The sequence below is a fragment of the Melopsittacus undulatus genome, chromosome 3 (genome assembly GCF_012275295.1).
Source record: "Melopsittacus undulatus isolate bMelUnd1 chromosome 3, bMelUnd1.mat.Z, whole genome shotgun sequence".
Classification (NCBI taxonomy): Eukaryota; Metazoa; Chordata; class Aves; order Psittaciformes; family Psittaculidae; genus Melopsittacus; species Melopsittacus undulatus.
Window position 1 is genome coordinate 47,081,499 of NC_047529.1, and position 14,070 is coordinate 47,095,568.

General features: G+C 41.9%; 1 protein-coding gene across 1 annotated transcript; it reads left to right on the plus strand.

The window, feature by feature from the left end:
- The first annotated feature begins 2,367 nt into the window (after window positions 1-2,367).
- On the plus strand, window positions 2,368-12,608 carry LOC101871806 (nuclear receptor subfamily 0 group B member 2-like). Its single transcript, XM_034060744.1, has 3 exons — window positions 2,368-2,425; window positions 7,924-8,532; window positions 12,355-12,608. Exons 1-3 carry the CDS (start codon window positions 2,368-2,370, stop codon window positions 12,606-12,608), a joined length of 921 nt encoding a protein of 306 aa, XP_033916635.1.
- Window positions 12,609-14,070: the final 1,462 nt, after the last annotated feature.

Here is a 14,070-nt window from a genome sequence, read left to right on the forward strand (position 1 = left end):
ATCAAGTACTGGCTTGATGGAAGGAAGTGCTAGAGACTTTCCTGCTTGACCTAATAAGCACGAAGTATATGGGGCAGAAAGAGAGGAAAAGGAGAAGAGGTTTGGACCAGCATGATTGCCACTGTTAGACCTGAGCTACAAAGTGAAGCAAGTTCTGAAGGTATAAATGCTTCAGTCCATCCAAGTTTGAATGTACCCTCTTAAAGGACTGCTGTGAAGCTCTTACCATCTTGTCACAGGAATCAGGGAGTGTGAAAGAGTTGTTGAGCACTAACCTAAACACCCTGCAAACACATACTCCTCTTGGTCTTTTGTTTCCTTCTACATGTTCACACAAACCCAGCAGCTCTGCTGGCTGATCTGGATTTTCCACCACTCTTGGTTGCTTTCAGATGAATCTTGCCTTTCTGAAGATGATTTCAAATACATGGCTGGATTCTAAGCTGTCTGTTCCCTTCAGTGTGAAGGGATATATAGGTCTGATACCTAGTTCTAGGTCTCAGACACTCTCTCAAGGACAATGCTCCTCATACATGTGTTTCAAACTGTAACTAGAGGAGAAAAAGGTATGTCTCCATTTCAAAGGCCAGTTTGAGAGGGGACAATTTTCCTCTTAATGCAAAATACCTTTTGGTAGCCACTGCAAGCTGGGAGAAGTCACTGGCATATTGCATGATAGGATCACTCCTGAGCTGTGTGTGTCCCAAAAGGGAATGTTACACTGAGAAGAAAAAACACACTTGATGTCTTTCCTACTGTTTTATAATGTGTTTGAAATCAGTACATTGCATACATTTAAATTTCCATTCCTCTAATGATCTGACAGTTCCCTGAAACACTTTAATGGAGCTTCCACTGCCCTTAAAGTAATAGTATTTTTTAGAAGTGGTTAAGTGCAGACTTCTTGAGACAAATGGAACCAGGCTTCTTTTGAAAAATATGTTTTTCTTTTTTTGCAAATGTGCTTGCATCTAGAAACCTCAGAGCTGTTTTTCAGAGAGACAAGAATAACATATATGTCAGAGTGAGCAGCAGCTGATCTCAGAAATGCCAAAATCTCAGTACTGAATGAGTAATTCATTCATTTACTACATACAGAAGTAGGTCTAGCAGAAGGTTTCAATATCTTTCAAACTGCCAGTGAACGGTGTGGAAGTGCTCATGTCTTGTGGCCACTTTTGTCTCCATGGGCAACTCACATCTTCATATAAATGTTTGCAAGTAACATTTACCTTGTAAAAATCTGCTCTTATTAAGTGTGCTGATATTTACCTTCTCATCCTTTCCCTCCCTTCAGTTTTTAAGCTGTTTATGAAGAATCAAACCCAAATTATGTAGGATTTTATATCAGTTTTTAAGTAGTCCGATCTCTAAGGAAATCCAAATTTTGAGATAGAACTGCTTTCTTCTTTCCTCCCTCCCCAGTCTGAAGAGATAGATATTTAACTTAAGAGTTACGGATAGAGAAGTTATCCTGTGGCAAACAGTAAGGGAAGTTTGGGCATGTTAAATTTTGTCCCAGGGAAGATTCAATGTATTAGTCCTATACCTCTGATTGAAGTTAGTCACCCCTCATATATTTCAAATAAAATGCAAATGTCTGAGATTTAGGTTTTTGAACCACAGGTTACTTGTTACACCCTTGCTCATTCCATCATAAATAAAATGTCTAAAGACAAGACTAAAGATATACACTGCATATTGAAACTGCCATCCAAACTTCACTCACTAATGTGTGGTATTTACAGAGTGCTAATCACTGGATTAGACATTTACCTTCAGTGATATAAGACAGACTTAAGTTTAGTATGATAGTGGGCTCCATACTACGACTCAGCCACTGCTCTCAGCAGGGAAGTGGGCCAAGGGAGGACTCACCTTTTCAGTGCCACTCTGGAGGTGGAACTGCCAATCAGGAGCATTTTCCAACTTTGCTTTTTCAAAGCTGTACCCATTTTCTACCTTGCTTTCCAGTATTTTCCACTTGCAGAGCAATAATAAGTGGTGTACCTATCTACATTTAAAATGACAGATGGTGCCTGTCCCAGTGCTGATAAGGGTGACTTTACAAACACCGTCTCCTTGGTGGGGGAGCTACAGAAAAATGGCACAATCTGGTACAAGGTCATTTCTAGTTTATTTTATAATCTCTACATCCCAACCCCCAAGGTGTGCCCTTACAGAAATTTGCCAATTTACCCTCATAAAAGTTCACTGATTTTTCTAACATGAAGAAATCAAAAGATTGATGTTGGGCAGCTTTAAACTTCCTCATATCTCAAGATTCACAACCCTTTTAAACAAGCCCTAATCTTTAACCAAGGGAGAAATCGCCCATGTAACCATGTTTTTTATTCATTTGCATACATGGAATCCATTGCTGCTTTAGAAGCAGATGTGCCTTTCTCTAGCTTGGTCACCAAAGGTAGGTTTAAAACAGGCTTAGTTTCAGTGATAGAAACCATTTCACTGGAGGGCCTCCTGGGGCAGCTGCCTCTATTAATTTACTACTTCTATTCAAATGGCTATCATCAAAAAGAATTTGATTTTACCAGCCCTCATCAAGTAAAGTATTTTAAGTACATGCTTTACACCAATCACTTGGGAAGTTCACCCATGGGCCTTCAAGATAAGTTAAACATGTTTAAATTAACAGCATTTATAATTTACATACCGTTGCTTCAGATGTAAGTCCAAATTGTAGTTTGCCATGGCATTACCTGTTGGATCATAAGGTAAAGATGCTGTTTCAGAGCTTCTTTGAAAACTGAGCGGGCTTTAACTGGAGGATTATACCTCCCACTATCTTCTTAGTGAAAGTAGGTGGTCTGAACAGCAGCTCTTGGTTCCTCTACTTGAGAAACAAACACCTTTATTGCTCAAGAAAGGGGGTAAGCAGCACAAGATAAGGAGGAGCTAGAACCCTTCTAGAAAGACACCAGTTTTATTGCTAGCTGCTTTTGTCATCATTAAGGCTGTCAGGGAATCAGGTGTCCTCAAAAGTACCAGTGACATGAGATTCACCCAGAGCCTCCCTCTGTATAAAACTCCCAGAGAAAATCCTGTTCTGAAATCACACAGACATTTATAGACCAATTATATGTTTGTTGTTTTTTTTACAGGAGACTGGAGAGATAAGAGATCACTGAATCAGGCAATACATGCATGTATCAGACTGGTGTGACAGGATGACCTCAAAAAGGCTGCTGTCAGCTTCCTAGGATGATGTTTCTTTATTATAGCCCATATGAAGAAACAGTGTCAGATTCTTCTCCTCCAGAAACGTATCTTATTCGGCGGATGTATTCAGAGGATGACTAGGGCTGTTGGAAGAATTGCAGAAAGGGCTTGTGAAAATCATCAACTAGGTGTCAAATGATAACTCGGTGTATGTATATGGCAAAAGATGCACCTAAGATAAAACACTCCTAACTACACTTCTGACTAAGATGAGAGCCTCTGAGCTGATGACTGTCACTCAGGAGTAAAACCTGGGGGCTGTGAATGTTTCATGGCAACAACATCTCAGTATTCAGGAGTGACTTCTGGGAAAGACAAAACAGAGAACTTCATCTGTGCTTGTATAAATCCATGCTCTCCTGAGTCCTAGATACTATGTCCTGTTCTGATACTTTTCCCACTTTCCCTTAAAGAATATCTTAGAAAATATGTAGTTCTAAGAAAGGTTCAAAGAAGGGCAACAAGATGATCAAGGCATGGTACTATAGAAAAACACCTAGGTTTGGAACCTACATTTCTTTAGTTTGGACAAAGAATGACTGTGGGACCCTTACCAAGATTTATAAATTAAAGCAAGATATAGAGAAGGTGAAGAGGGGTTGACCAATTCCTTTTTTTTTTTTTCCCCAGTGCCAGAGCAACAAGACATCAAATCCAGCAAATGTCATGTTTGATCCAGTTTTGTCTCACATACAGCATCCACAGAGCTCCTTGACACAGGCTGATGCAGATGTTCATGTGGCTTCAGGAGCAGACTGCATAAGATTATAGGTTAGAAATAAATTGAGAGTTATTAAATGCAGAAAATCATTCTTGTTCAGGAATTCCATAAGCTGTCAGGAATTCCATAAGCTGTAAATGATTGAAGACAGGAAAAGTACTCATGAGAAGAGCAGTATATATGTACCACTTTTCCTGGAGGACTCACATTTGGCTACTGCCAAGGTAAGGATGAGATGGCCACTTAAGCTCCTGTAATATCTGACAAGTCTCTTCAGCCTTCCAAGTAATCTTTGGCTAAGAGCCAGAGCCCCTACATGCCTTATACTTTTACACCCAATAGGATATTTAAGAATGCGCACAAGTCACTGGGTATTTAATAGTAACAAATATCCCTCAGCTCTGGCTGACTTCGATACACTGACCCTGCTGTTAAACACTGGTCAGAGAGAGTAGAAGCATGGAACCAGCTATTGCTAGCAGGAAGTTTTTGCAAACCTGAGAAATACTAGGATTTTTGGAAAACGTTTGTATTAGAAAGCCAACCATATCCTGGGCTGCATCAAAAGGAGCGTGACCAGCAGGTCAAGGGAGGTGATCCTGCCCCTCTACTCTGCTCTCGTGAGACCTCACTTGGAGTATTGTGTGCAGTTCTGGTGTCCTCAACATAAAAAGGACATGGTACTGTTAGAACACGTCCAGAGGAGGGCCACAAGGATGATCAGGGGACTGGAGCACCTCCCATATGAAGACAGGCTGAGAAAGTTGGGGCTGTTCAGCCTGGAGAAGAGAAAGCTGCGTGGAGACCTCATAGCAGCCTTCCAGTATCTAAAGAGGTCCTACAGGGATGCTGGGGATGGACTCTTCATTAGGGCCTGTAGGGATAGGACAAGGGGTAACGGGGTAAAACTTAAACAGCAGAGGTTTAGATTTGATCTAAGGAAGAAATTCTTTACTGTTAGGGTGGTGAGGTACTGGAATGGGTTGCCCAGGGAGGTAGTGAATGCTCCATCCCTAGCAGTGTTCAAGGCCAGGTTGTACAGAGCCTTGGGTGATATGGTTTACTGTGGGGTGTCCCTGCCCATGGCAGGGGGGTTGGAACTAGATGATCTTGAGGTCCTTTCCAACCCTAACTATTCTATGATTCTATGATTATGGGCGAATCTCCTAAACAGCAAAGGCAAAGAGCTGGATATATTACCTGTAAAGTAACATACATGTGTGCAAAACAACACTACTCAAGGGAAAGATGGATATGGCAGCCTTGCTTGCAGCAGCACAGTTCCCAACAGTAGTGTGAATATCCATAATCTGCCTATAGCAGTTTTGTGTGTGGACTTAGGATACAGTTTCTTGTTGTGCAAATGGTGGCGCTTGTGCCTGGGGGGTAATTCTGATGGCTTCAGAGAGCGTCTGGTGGCAGCAGGTATTTGTGAGGGTGTGCGTGCTTTCCTACTGAAAAAGTGTATAAATGCAAAGCAGAAAAAATAACACTGATGTGGCTGTGTCTCACTGTTCTTAAGCCATCATGCTAGAAACAGCATGTATTTGTACAGCATACTTTCTTAACGTTTGAAAGCAAGAAGTGTTACTACTGTAGCAAGAAGACCGTAGATGCCTGATATCTAAGTGCACGTGCTGGCAACCATTCTATAAGCAAGATTTAGAAAGAAAAAAACAAACTGTTGTCTAATACATAAGCATAGAGATGAATTTTAGCTGTTGGTCCTCTACATTTGAGAAGATCAGGTCACACAGAAAGCTCATCTCAGGCAATATTGGATCAGGACCACCAGAGTCAGCTTCACCTGCAATTCAGTATGGACTCATGATTCTAAGTAATCGTTCTCCCAGAAAAAGCTGATGACATATTTTTAGCAATTGTACTGCAGCAGTAATCTCTACTCTCTACTTCTGATAAACAGTCATAAGGCTATTATAATATACCAGGAATTGCTGTTAGAAAAGTATCATTTGCTTCTCGTTCTTAGGAATATAGACAATCAAAGGAAATCAGTGATGACAAATAGAAACGGTATCCAATGCCATCTGTTACTGACACCAGGACTCTGCATGTGAGTGATGAAGATCTCAGAGAAAAAATTAGGGAAGGAATTAATTTAATCTGGAGTAGAACTTTAACAAGCACGATTAATAGGAACTATGAATGGCGACATGAATCATGAGGGTGAAATGATAGTGAGCTGTGAAATGGTGATGATTTCAGCTGAAGCCAAAGATTTTTTTTCCTTGAGGTACAGGATTACTGAAACACCACCAGGCTCACCTGCAATTAGGAGACAACTACTTATCACTAGCAATCTCTGGGTAAGAATGGTTTCAGCAAGCTCAGCCATTAGCCAGTCTATGTAACTCAAGAAGAACCTTGGACAGTATTAGCCCTGCAACTGGAGTTCATTACATTGATCCTCTGCCCAGCTGGAATTTTACAGTGAGAATAAGAAGAATGAGACTTTCTGGAGACTTCTCTGTTGCTGTGCCATTTAACCTAAAAAGCTCTTGAAACCCCAGCAATAGACAGCAGTTGAATGCATGGAGAGGTGGACAAGCAAATCCCATCAGGTGTTCAGTCCTCTGGGCACCCTTGACCCAGCAGCACTACACTTTCAAATTGCTCAACTTTGAAGTGGTCATCTCTTCCTCCACTTTTTGTCTCCTCAGAAGGGGAAAATTTTGCAACATAAGTATAATGGAGAGGCAAATAAATGGAAATTTTTAAATGGCCCAGCATAGAAAAAACAGCCAACTCTAGCAAAGGACAAATTTGTGGCTATGCATCTGGTGGCATGGCCTTTACGCACTTGAGGCCTGAGACCTAACAGAAGCGGCTCTTGGAGCTGTTGTTTTTGTTACGACATGCTAAGAGCGCAGAAGGTAGGGATGCATAAACATTATGGTTGGTGTAAAAAACTTAGTACCTTTTCTCCTGTATAAGAGCAAGGAAGAGAGAACAAAGTAAAAAAACTTGAACTATCAATTTCTTCTTATTCTGGTCAATTTCCTTGCATTCCTGCTACTTAATGTTCCCTGATGTTGACTGAAGAGTAATGTATCTCTTACTCTGCTACAAAAGTTCTTACGTACAACAGTACAAATTGCCATTTTGCTTTCTTTCTTCATCAGTTTTATTTCCACAGCTTGTATGAAGAATATTTCATTACACAGTGAGTCTGGGAGAATTCCATATGTTCTCTGTTTGAAATTATCGTATGCGAAATGCAGGAGATAACATTGTCATGAACTATAGCAGCTGACTTTCTTTGAAATTTCTCTCAGATCTCCCAGCAATGTTAAGTAATTCCTATGTATGGGATTTCCATCCCTGGGACTTTCAACTGTGAGCTCCTTGACATAGGAGCCACATCCTGTTAGCTACAGTGTGAAGTACACACACACACTGTTACGCGGTCTGTGAGAAGCAGTGTTAGACATCCAGTGTCTCCAGGTAGCTCCTTTCAGCAAGAAATGAAAGTGTCTACTCAAGGTCCTGCCAGCACAGCATCTTTCGTATGTGTAAGCATATTTCTGTGCGTCCCAGAGCATTAGTCAGTGGGGAAAGCAGGTGGATCAATATGAATATAGACAACTTGCTCCTTCTTCTCTTATGCTGGTGTAGTTTCCACGGGGCTTCCCCTCAGGGGCAAGCTGTAAAAGTGCCAGTGGCGGCGGCAGCAGCACGGAACCACCGGCAGAAGGCCAGGCACAGCCTGGCTGCACCAAGCAGGTGGTGAGCAGTGCCAATGCAGCTGGCCTGTGCTCCCCGCCGCTACTGCAGCCTCATGCGACTCCAGCTGCCCACAGCCCAGCCTTGTGCGGCGCAAATGAAGTTCAAGGTTACTTTACAGATCAGGGTCATGCCGCTTTTCACCAGCCTGTGTATATAAAAAGCACACAATGGCACTCTGTGTGGCAGGAATGCTCTCCCGTGCTGTTGATGCACAGCTCCACATGCGCTGCTTCCTGCCACAGGGAGCTCTGGCTCTATGGCTACTGAGATCCCACCTGAGAAATGTGGGAAATGTCAGTGTGAGACACACCAGGCAAAGAGCATCCTGTACCAGATCCTTAACAAAGAGCATGGAAGGGAGACCAAGTGCCAGCTGTATGGCAGCCCTCATGACTCCGCAGGAAGCATGGGCTGCTCTTGTGCAGGCAGAAGAGTTGTCCTAAAAATGCCAGAAGCCACGTGGAGAAGAGCCTCTGAAGTGCTCCTGAAGACTTTAAATTTCATTAGGAACTTGCCTTCTTTTTATCATGTGCCTTGGGAGGATCAGCTCGTCCTCATACAGCAGAACTGGGCCCGTCTTTTTGTCCTGGGCATGGCACAAGACAGGGTGGATTTTGACCTGAGAGAGATTTCAGCCCCTAGCTTACTGAAAAAGATCCTCCTCAATCAGTCTTTGACAGCTAGCAATGAACTGGACAGCTCGTCACTGGGAGCATCTTTCACAGAAGTACAGAAGATAAAGCATTTATTGTGGAAATTCTGGGACATGGACATAAGTGCAAAAGAATATGCTTATCTTAAAGGAATTGTTCTTTTTAATTCTGGTAAGTCCTCAAGGAAATCACATGGCCCATTATGTGCCTAGAAGGATATTTTTGTTGCTATACAGACAAATGTTTAATTTCACTCTTTCCTAGGAATATAGCAAAATGTGCTTAAAAAAAAAATCTATATTCCAGAGTTTAATAATTTTCTGTCTGAAGTAGTTTATTTAGGTTCCTTGGATAGTCACCCACTGTAAGCCAAAACAGCTTCTATTAAACAAATTTTAAGTCACAAAGAATTAACTGTGTCACTTCAAACTGATTTCCAGTACAGAAGCCTCACCCTTAGTACAGCAAAAGAGAGGTGGTACATGGGTATCCACATGGTGTATTAGAAGCAGTTTAACAAAGACTTCCTCTGTAGCAAGAACACTGGAGAAGATAGCATAATCAATACAATCTGATTTTCATCAGTGAGGCAAAAGGATTCTGCGTTGAGGTGACACGGCTTTTATTTATTTATTTATCCTTTAGTACCTCTGCATTCAAAGTCTGGGACAGCAGTCCTCACAGAGCACACTCACACTAGTGATTGCATCCTCTCACTTCTGGTGCCAAATTCAGCCTCTTAGGAAGAAAGGTTGCCTAGGTGAGCACCACGGAGTGGGTGAGTCACTAAAAGCTGAGCTCTAAGCCCACTAAAGTATATGGAAAGACTTATTGACTCCAGTCTGCTCTGGCTCAGATCCCCAACTCCTTCCATTGAAATCACTGCTGTTGGCTGCATTGTCAGCAGAGTGCTATACTTGGGATTGCACCAAAAGGATATTTGAGTGCTTTGGTTATTCCATGATAATTCTTGTGGTGAATGGTTTATAGACTGCTTAAAGGCTGTAGTGACTTTATTTGTTTCCAATAGGATTTAAATTATGGTTCTTGAGATGTAATGTCATCCAGATGTTTTTATTGTCTTGGTTTTGATGCCGCAGCATCAAACCAGGGGAGTTCCCTTCAGTGCAAGTTATTTTCTCAGTTTTTCACAATAAAATCAGGCTGAAAAAATCACCGGTTATGGTCAGGGTGAGGGTAAGAGGAGAAATCCCTCCTCTGCAGTGGCTTACACAGTTTAACAAGCAAGCATTTTTATTATCCCTGTGAATAAAATATGATTTTCACTTAGACAGAAGCAATGTACTGTTCTGGATTTGCACCTTCCAATGCCTTCTCCATCCCCAGGGTGCTGTATGAGAGGCCCAGCCACCCTTCATGCTGCAGACACCACCCAGAGTTTTAGGGGACTCCCTTGTTCTTAGGTGAGATGACCCTGTTTTCTGGCTGCAGAAGGAGGCTGAGAGGACTTCAGCTAAGCCTAGATTGCCTCCAGATGAAATAAAGAGTTGCAGTCTAACTCTGGGCTGAAACAGGTAGTCAGGGCTTGCACACAGCCCAAATCACCCTTCCCCTACCTGCTTTGCTGCAAACAAGTCTGTAGAGTTATCATTTCACAATTACTATTTTTAACAGTTTATGATCACTTTCCACCAAACTCAGGAAATGTTTTCTATATACATGCAGCACATTTTCAGCTTAGTTTTAGCTTGATGTTTCACGAAATATTAATATTCTGCAGGCTTCAGTTCTAAGAGAATTTCAGGCAGCACCACAGTGACATTAAACCCTCTCCTGGATCACAGGTTACCTTGTGTGGGCTTCCACCAGGAATATTTCGTTCTTGTTAGGACCACTAAAACTGGCTGAGGCAAAGGGGAAGGACCAGGCACAGAGCAGTCCAGAACTCAGCCACAAGCTGAATTTCAACAGGGTACCCAGAAATTCAGCTGTAGCAGCACAGCTAGGCCAGTGCTTGGGCAAGAATCATGATGAACAAGTATGGCAAAGCTTAGCTTGTACCCCAAATGATCTCATGTGACACAGACACTGTGCTTACTATCATAAAAACCCCTTTGGGGACACGGTGGTAGGCAGCATGGAGTGTAGGTCCTCCCACTAAAGCACAATCTACGCAGTACTTCTGCACTGGAGGCTCCTGTCTGGGTTACTGATTGACCACATCTGGGCTGCCAAGAACCTATGAAGGAGAAAGCATCCCACCATGCATGAACACCACAGAGTGAGGTGAAAGGGCTATTGCTGCTTTTGACACTTGTCTGAAAATGGGAACTACACAGTGAACAGATGGGAATCACGAAAAATATTGCTATTATTGTATCAGTGCCATATATGTATGTTCATGGACCGTTTTATATATATATATATGTTTATCTCCATCAAGACTGTGACACGACTTCTGTTAAAAAAGGTGCTCTTAAGAGGTTTGCAGTTCAACTGGAAACATGTGTTTGACAGAATATTATTACAACAGATCTCAGAACAGTAAGTTTTTCATTATTTGAAATAAAAATTGGTGTTTGATTAGGAAAAAAAAGAACAAAGAGGGAAATTAAGCAAATTTGAATGGATATAAGCAATTACAATTTTTTCCTGAATATACAAAATCCTGACAACTTCCTTTCCATGAAAAATCTAACACTTGGAACCATTTCACAGCTTGCAGCTGCTGGTAATCATGTGGGAGAAGATGACTTTTCCAAACCCTTAATTTCTGGCTAGCTTGGTTGCAGGCCTTGCCGAGGGTTCTTCTCTGGCAGTGATGTCTAGGGAGAGCTGCTAAACACTGACAAGGGGCAGTCAGCCACAGACAAAAAACCCCAGCCAGCTTGGTTTTGCCCTGGTACAGGGCACTAGGCAAGAAGGCAGAACCTCCCACACTTAAACAAATGATCCGGTGTGATACGTTCCCGTCTAAGCTAGTCTAAGCTAGTTCCCGTCTAAGCTAGTAGTACCTCCATAGTAGGAAGGTATGGGGTCAGTCAGTGTAAAAGACGCTAAATGGGCCTGAAGTGTATGTTGGAGGATAGCTTAAAGAAATCAGAGGTTGGAGAGGCGAGAGTCAAAATTTGTGGATTCATGCAGCCCCTGTCCAGGCTGCAGCAATTCTAGGAAACAAAAGATGGTGCTAACCTAAGGCAGTGGAGACAGGAAGAAAGAAGCTGCTGAGAGCTACATGACAATGTGAAACCACCAGAAACAAGGGGTGTCCTTTGAACTGACCCCTGGCAACCCCAAAGGCCCTCAGTGAGCCAGAAGGTTTGAAGTCACATGCTATGGAAGGTAAGTGACTGAGGCTCAAGGCCATGTGTCCATAGCGCAGAGACCTCTCCCTGTTCAGAAATGACTGAGGAATGGGAGTACAAGAACACAAAATACAATTATCTATCCTACTCTTGTGGGTCATGAGACATCTCACAGGGAATCTTTATGCTCTTTTTAGATTGCAAATCAAGATATCTAGATAGTATGGTGAACCATAGTGCCCCAGCTTAGTCTAGCAAGCAGAGGCAACCAGAGGAAGGAGACGGGGCTGGGTAGGCTGTAAACTTATATCTTCAGACTACCAGCCTGCTTGCTGCTTCAGAGCACCACCTCCGTCTTCCCGATGTTGCCTGCCTGGTTTAGATTAGAGCTGGTAGGTTTCCACATACTCGGACTACAGTCTCAGCATCAGCGAGGGGTGGACAACACTATAAAGCTTCTTCTCCCTCTGTACCGAGTCAGTTACCTCCTGTTACCATTTCAAATCTGGATTTAATGTAATGGGCTGGATTCCAATGTGCTTACAATGCTGCGCCATCCTCCTTCACATGACTGAACTATGCATACCAAAAAGTATGTTTAGAAAGTTTTTACTGTTTTTTAGAGAAAGTAGTGCTACAAGCTAGAAAGCCAGAAACCCATCATTACAAAGGGCACAGAATTAAAGTGTTCACTCAAGATTTATTATTTTGCTTTTTGTTTTGACAGGATGCCATGCCCTAAAATGTGTCCTGTATGTACAAACACTGCAGCAGGAAGCTCAGCAGGCCTTGATGGAGTTTATCTCAACAGTGTTCCACAGAAACCTAAGCAGGTTTGCTTGGATTCTTCAGCTAATAGCCTCTCTTCAAGACATTGATGCAGATGCTATTGAAGAGCTCTTCTTCAGGCCCATCCTAGGAGAGGCCACCCTAAATATATTACTTCTAGAAACTCTGTATATCAAGCCAGACTGGCTTTGAAAACAGATGACAACTGTGCTCTCAAATACCTATTTTTGAAGAGAGGAGAGGATTTTATGAGCTAAACACATTTCAAACAAATCATTGATGCATCTTTGTAAGCCATACATATTTTTTGTATGATGAAGTAATTTTGTAACATTTTAGAATTAAAAGCAGAGAAATCTATGCCTTTTATGATTCTGTGTGCTTTTGAAAAACTTTAGTATAACATATTTGAAGACTGTCTAGGGGCACCAGCATACTTTCTAATAGTGCCTGGCATTATTTCTAGGGAGTATCTTCATAGCTTTTTAAAACTATACTATATGCTTTGGTTTTACAGAAGTTTTTGCCTTCAGGAAAAGGAGCAGCAGTAAACATTATTCAGTGTATCACCAGCTAAAGATGACTACATACATAAAAGGCTGATCAATGGTAAGATCAGTATAAATCCTTCCTTCTCTTGGGATGTTATTCCCTGATCCCAAACCCTTTTCTGTTCCACTGTAAACTCTAGTCCTTGGCTGTAATTGCTTGATGAAGCACCCCCTTACTAATTGCTTTCTTACAGGTTCCTTTCCTAAGTCTTGCAGTAAACTGTGAACATTAAATCCCTCTCCCATTATTCACCATCATAAGCAGCACAACTAATGTAGCCTATTTTCCTATATATTTAAGACCCTTTGCCTTAACCTCCTCCCCCGCAGCCTTCTAGAATTACCCTAATTTCCCTCCAAACAGATGTCAGATGTTCCTTGGACACCAGAAATGCTGAAATATAGTTTCCTACAGATGTGCACAATCTGTTCATCCCTCTCTTGCTGCAAGAGTTCCAGGTCTCCACCTCCAAGTGTGTTGTGGCATCACCTCTCACTGTTTTCTCTCTAGCTGGCTGGAAAAGAGGCAGCACGTGCTGGGGCTGGTGCCAAGCTATGTGTGTACTGACTGGTTATCCATCAGGATAAAAACACCATTAAGCTTATACTTTAGAGCATTAAGGGAAGCTATTTGTATCTCTTCACTGTCCCATTCCTCTCCCAAGTTTCCTCTAAGTTTCCATGAAAAAGAAATTAATTTTTGAAGTTTTTTTCAGTAGAGGGTCCACTTTAGTTTTGTTTACCAAAGGGGCTCAAATTCACCAAATGGGGACTGACAGGCAGATACACAGAAAGTAGGACAAAGGGTATGACAGTGTAAACCATGCTTCCTTAGACAGTCAAGCTAAAACCGTAAGAAAAAGATTCACATATATATACATGCACACATTGACATGTATTTACATAGAGATGGATATTCAAAGGACTTTAAAAGAAAGTTGACCAAGGAAAAAAAGAAGTTTAAATAAGACAAAGAGTTTACTACCCACCACTTTTGACCAACTACCACACGTTTCTCCCCCTCCCTTCCTCCCTCTTTGGTAACTGAGGAATCAATTGTAAAAATAAGAGGAAGAAAGCAAACCCTGAACAAGACAAGAAAG

Coding starts and splice junctions, on each gene's coding strand:
- LOC101871806 (XM_034060744.1), top strand. CDS start 2,368: ATGGAATCCATTGCTGCTTTAGAAGCAGATGTGCCTTTCTCTAGCTTG. Junction 2,426..7,923: donor CTCTAGCTTGGTCACCAAAG/GTAGGTTTAAAA, acceptor GTTGATGCACAG/CTCCACATGCGCTGCTTCCT. Junction 8,533..12,354: donor AATTGTTCTTTTTAATTCTG/GTAAGTCCTCAA, acceptor TTGTTTTGACAG/GATGCCATGCCCTAAAATGT.